At 46.4% G+C, this 6197-nt stretch overlaps 1 protein-coding gene across 1 annotated transcript in view; it reads right to left on the bottom strand.

Moving 5' to 3' along the window:
* Positions 1–2865: 2865 nt before the first annotated feature.
* The window catches only part of mrpl19 (mitochondrial ribosomal protein L19), a 4475-nt gene continuing 1143 nt past the window's right edge, over positions 2866–6197 (bottom strand). The window contains exons 4-6 of the mRNA XM_008303040.1: positions 4215–4349; positions 3506–3687; positions 2866–3307 (exon numbers count right to left, since the gene is read on the bottom strand). Of these exons, the coding sequence (XP_008301262.1) occupies positions 3086–3307; positions 3506–3687; positions 4215–4349 (539 nt within the window). The 3' untranslated portion in view covers positions 2866–3085. The remainder of the gene's footprint in view (positions 3308–3505; positions 3688–4214; positions 4350–6197) is intronic.

The raw sequence follows: 6197 nt of genomic DNA, 5'->3' as shown, positions 1-6197 counted from the left end.
CATGCTTTAGACCAGGGGTGTCCAATCCTAGTCCTGCATGTTTTAGATGTTTCCTTCTTCCATCACACCTGATTCAAATGATCAGCTCATCATCAAGCTCTGCATAAGCCTAATAACAATCCTGATGATTTGAATCAGGTGTGATGGAAGAGGGAAACATCTACAACATGCAGGACTAGGATTGGACACCCCTGCTCTAGATATAAGACGTAAACATTGTTGGGTACAAACTGCAGCAACAATCCTCATCATCTTTGTATTTTTTTATGCAGAGAAGAAATGTAAAAATCCCCACTGAAATGGTTATGTGTCAAATCATGCATGTCGTTTAGCATTATTGGCCACACGGTGGATGCCGGTCTCAGGGGGGTCGGGTCTTTGGCAGTTGTCACCAGACGTCACTTTGACCAGCAGATCTGATGAAGCAGACTCGGACGCTTAAATGTCTGAAATCAGTCCCGTCCTGTTCACTCATTCTCGCTCCGCTGGCACAGAACATGTGCCGTTTGATGGACACTTTTATCCGAACATTTCCAAGATGCTTGGCCCCAACTGGAAATGAACCCTTGACCCCGGCGGCGCTGCCAGAGCCCACGCCACACAGGACCGCATTATTAAAATGACTGTGATATGTGCCTGTTCAACTTCAGCTATCAGCTGCTCGCAATGTAATGTTTCCTAACAGCTGTCGCACTGTCAGGCTTCGTGTGTGTGTGTGTGTGTGTGTGTGTGTGTGTGTGTGTAACAAAGAGAGAGTGATGGCAGCAGGAGCCCCTGTCAGACCCATGGGACAGTCGGAGAGGAGCAGACGGTTGTGTCGTTTCACTGGAAACATATGGTGAAACTCAAGTGTGTAATTTACCTAGGAATACGGGTGGCCCCGGGTAGCGCACACACACACACACACGCTCGGGCGCACATGTACACACACACGGTGACAGGGTGTAATTTACCTGAGGCCTATGGGTGGCCCAGTATCCCGTTGCACTTGTCATACACACAGACGGCTCAAACACAGTTCACGCTGCCTGACAGAGACGGAGAGAGTGAAACTAATTTCCCCGGGCCTGCAGACAGCAGAGTAAGAAATCACACGGCGACAGAGACGTTAGAGCCCAGCGCTCCGAAAGGAACCGGCCCAGTGGAGGACATTACCCCCAAAAAAGCTCAACCTGTGGGAGTTGCTGCTCACTCTGTATCACATCCTCTCCAATTCATCAACCTGGCTCCTTTTCAAAGCCGAAGCCGTCCCCCCCTCCCAGCCTCCTCTTAGAGGGAGAAGGAGATGAGGGTCATGGGAGCACCAGCGAAAGGGAGGAAGACAGATTAGAAGAGTATGTCCCTCCCTACATTCCTGCACTGACCTTCATAGCGGTGTGGCACTGTAGCTATCGTCAGCCCCCTCCACGCTTTACAGTTGAAGGGGTGGGATCGCAGCCTCGTCAAACCTGCAGCGCCCCACCCTGATTTCACACCGCCGATGGAGGATATCTGGTTTCTCCTGGGGACTGACAGACAGGTTGCCCCGGCCGTTTACAGTTGGCACCGTTTGAGGTGTCTGTCTGTGGTGGAGGCTGATATGATACGAGCCTGTCTGCACGTTTCTCTGTGTGTGTGTGTGTTGGAGAGAGAGCTGGCGTTTGATCTCCTTTCCCAGCCAAAAGAGCTTTCTCTTCACTCCAGGTGCAGAAAAGTCAACCTGAGGGCATGGGGAGGCAACATGCAGCCCAGATCACAGCCCTGAAGAACACACAAACACACGGCGGCAGGAAGCTTCCTCCGAGGAGCAGCGACTCAGACCGAGCAGCTCTGCGGTTTGAACCGGTTTACCAGTCCGGTGGCGTTGCGTCGGTAACGCGCCGTAGGATAAACATTTCTGTTGCCGCCTCCACACGTGCACATCAGTCAGCCCCAAACAGAAAGAGTGAAAAATGAAAAGGTGAAAGGGCCAGCTGGTTCGGTGGGTCGCGTAATGACAACGTGCAGGACGGGCAGGACACAGACGGAGCTGGTTGCTGCAGGTCAGGCGCTGATTGGGTAAATTAGCAGCACGGCGAGGTGGAAGCCTGTTTGTTCAACAGGTGCAGAAAGATTAGGCTAAAACAATCACAAAGCCGTGGAGTCTGGCCAATCGCTGTATAAAAGCTTCACACGACCCCGACAGGAATAACGGCTCTCCTCACTCCTCTGTATCTCCACACTGGGACTCTGTGTGGTCCGTAATGAGCTCAGCAAACATCTGCTACTCCTGTATTAGAGGCCATTTTCTCCGCGTCTCATCCTGTAATATGGAGAAATTAGAGTGCAGGGACTCATTCAGCGTGTTTATATACACACACACACACACACTCACACACACACACACTCACAGGCAGCAGACATAACATGAGGAGTCCAAGTGTTTTTATACGACCCGGCTGACGCTCTAACATACCATCTCAACACCACAATTTTCCATCCACAACAGTAAAACACTCCCGGGTGTCTTTGGTGTTCGCTCTCTGAATACCAGCTCGTTCCAGGAGGCAGGTTTACGGATCTATCTGGAAATCTTTAGTAAACCTAGAAACCTCTTGAAGAACACAAACCGATGGAAAGATCTGGGGTTTTTTTTTTTCCCCTCTTAAGAATTGAAATGAAGAAGGACTGGGTTAACCTGCTGTTTGGGACGCGGCTGTTTAAATAATACATCATTTGTTTATTTTAGGATGGCAGATGTTTCCCTCAAAACACTGACAGTTATATAACCAGACGGACGCAACACAAGTAGAGGAACAGCGCCACCTAGTGTCAGCGTTCCAGCCAGAAACAACACAAAAAAACGGATGTAGCAAGAGAAATGCAAGACAAATGCAGCTCCAAAGCTTTACATTTTAACAGCTTTTATTAGATAAACCACTCAGCACGGTGGTTAATGTCACAGATACGTCAGTGACCACTTTCCTTCTTATATACAACTTGTAAGTTCATCCAAACGGGTTCCTGCAGCCACAACGTTCTCGCCGGCTGCTCCGCATCCATGCAAACTCAACCAGTCCGTCCCGGGAGAAGTCTGCTGATGGTTGCTACTCAGAGAAGCTCTTCCTCACTTTTTCATTTCCTGCTGGACTTCGGCGAAGATCTGCTTCTCCAGCTCGGAGGTGTCGTACTCCTTCAGCATGTCGTACTCCCGCCAAGGCTCGGCCCACTTCTGGGCGTGCTCCATCTGGGCCGGGGTCAGGCACAGGTCGAAGCGGATGCCCTGGATGTTGAACTTGGGCCGTTCCCAGCGTTTGGACCACGGCTTTGGGCGCATCCTTACCTTCAGCTGGTGAACAGACAAAAACATATTTCATGCTCTGCTTTTCTGACTTTGTTTTGCTGCGTGAACAGCGTCATGCAAACAGCAAACTCATACTTATGAGGACTCAAATTACTGATATTAGCTAAAGCACATTTTATATCTCAGGCACTACAAGCAAGACCTACATTAACATCAGTAACGAGACAGGTAGCTTCGTCTCACCTTGTTCACAGGCACCTCTTCAGTGGAGGATAAGGGCACCGGCTTCATCTCTGGGTCCACGGTGCTGTACTCGGGCAGGGCGTCTCTCAGGTACATCAGGTTGTCGTCCAGTCTTTTCTCACACTTCAGCACTTCGATCTTTTGTATGCGAGGGCTGTACATCTCGTAGCAGATCTCCACGCCTACGGCAAACACACGGGGATACTTTCCTAAAACAGGGCTTTACCTGAGGCTCACCTTTAGTACCAGAAGGGGCCGACGAGGGCAGTGAAGCAGATTAAAGTTATGTTAAACAGAAATAATGAGGCGAAAGATCTTTTTCTGATCAAAGCGAGTGAATGAACACGTAGAAAACTTCCCACTCGATCTTTAATACTTTTCCGAGTGATCCGTCTACCGTTCTGTGTCGACGTCACCCCGTGTTGTAGCCCCAAAATTCTGAAATGGGCTTCAAACTTCTGACGACGCATTTTATAACATAAGCATATTCCCTGCGTCTCCTACATTAAGAACAAGAGGACAAATGTGACTGGAGGGTGGCTTTGAATGCAACAGCAGAGCTTAGGACTGTAGAAGAACAACTGAAAATGAAGCTCTTATACTGACAAGAGAAAATGTCAATAAGCTCAAAAAATGCCATTTTGGCTGATCTAAGCTAAATACTCATCCATGCCGAGCACAGTGTGTGTGAGTGAAAACCAACGCTCACCTTGGTTGTTGATGATGTTCCTCAGGACAAACGTGGCCCCCAGCCCACTTCCTCCCCTCTGGATGCAGATGCCAGCAAAGCGGTTGATTTTGCCCGTGGCGTTCGGATCAGCCATGGACACGGCCAGGATACTCCCTGGAAGCAAAGGAAAGAATAATCACGTATTAATGTAAAAAAATATACTGAAAGTGACTTTGAGAATGATTTACAGAATGAGTTTTGATAGAGAGGGGGACCAAACCCAGGACTGAACAGGCCCCGGGGCTTAGTTTAGGACCAGAGGAGGAGGCTCCAGTGATAGTGGTTCTGCTGTTAAACCTCGAGGTGGATCCACGCCGTTACTTGTTCAACCATTATTTTATGTACACAGAGCTATCAGAGCTCATGTATATCACATTTATTTGTCTTTTTACTCTCAGACAAAACACACAAAGACGCTCAAACAGAGATCCTGTTTTCAGTGACATCGGTGGAGAGAATGAAATGCTCCAAAGTGGTCACACTTCACTGGAGTCGATGGTGACTGTGGTTGATGCCCCGAGTGAAGCACGTCCAGGGCAAAATAATCCACACCTACGGCCTAAACCTAAAGATAACTTCATCAGTACAGCTGGTAGCTATATTCATGCTCCATAGAAAGAAAAATGCACGATGCAAATTTAAAATAAGATACCCCACATTACAGACATATCTGTTCTGGGAACTTTTTTTTAAACTGATGTATATTATGTTAAATGCTTTGTTGCATGTTTTTGTTCTTGAAATTCCTCTTTCTTCTAAAGCTAAACAAATACTAAAGGGTTAGGGTTAATCAGTTATCGCCATTTTTTTGCCAAATATCGCAATCGGCTTCAAAACATCCACATTGGTCGGGCCCTAATCAGGTTTATTATGAGGAGGATTGAAAACACAATCAGTCTGTGGATTGTGCCTCACGCTAACCCAGGTAGGTCGTGTACGCTAGCAGCTCTCACACAGAGCTAACACAGACACAAGGTTAGCGTCAGGGCTAACGATTAAAGGGAGCCATTAGCCTGTCGATTCCTTAGCAAAGGTCCTAAATTCAGTCTGGTATGGTAAGAGCATCGTGTGAACCGTTTAGACATTCACTTTTAATTTTAGTGCGTTCTCTGCAGATGACTTTATTTTCAGCTTTTCTCAAACTGAATGTTGGTTTCGGTCGAAGTTATTCTTCATAGTAGCGACAGTGTCAACAAAAAAGTCCTCTGTGATAATTTTGTTTAATTTAAAAGTGAATTCCAGACAAAAAGATCAAGTAAAGCAGTGTTATTTGTCTTATTTATGAATGAATGAATGAATGAATGAATGTTTTATTCTTTAAACAAGAACAAAAGAATTCGTCTGAGTGCCAATAAAGTGTTGGATTAATGTGCACTATTCATAGCATCCGTAACACTGAGTCATTATTTTAAACATTAAATTAGATACAGGAAGTTAAATGACTGCATAGCTACTGTTGAGTTATGACTCCAGTTATTGTGCTGTGTACATATTTATTTATTTACTTAATTTTTCACCTGTTTAGTTAATTTACTAGCAGCAAGAGGGCAGCGGTGCCACTTTGAGTCGACAGGTGTGTCAGAAGGTAGAGGAAGGCCTCGTTAGTGGGTCCTGAGCAGGTGTGTGCTCGTCGTTCATGCCGGTGCAGAAGGAAGGTCCGAAACCTTCCCGGTACTGACGACTGCAGAGACGCCACCAGTACGTAGAGACAGGTTTGAAGTGACTTGAAAGGATAAAATTGTATTTTAGTTCATTTAGTGTTGAGATGTTGGTTTCCAGATTTGGTTTATTTAATGAATAATATGAAGTGTTTGGATTAATGAATTGATATGTTTTTTATTTTTATTTTTAAGGTTATCAAATAACAAACACTCAACCTGGTTCCTTTTTGAAAAGAATAAATAAAGATGGAGAATGAGTGGCGGGTTGCAAGGTGGCGCAGTTGGTAGCAGCAAGAAGGTC

The sequence above is a fragment of the Stegastes partitus genome, unplaced genomic scaffold (genome assembly GCF_000690725.1).
Source record: "Stegastes partitus isolate 25-593 unplaced genomic scaffold, Stegastes_partitus-1.0.2 Scaffold1923, whole genome shotgun sequence".
Taxonomy (NCBI): domain Eukaryota; kingdom Metazoa; phylum Chordata; class Actinopteri; family Pomacentridae; genus Stegastes; species Stegastes partitus.
This window is presented reverse-complemented; position numbering and strand designations above follow the sequence as displayed.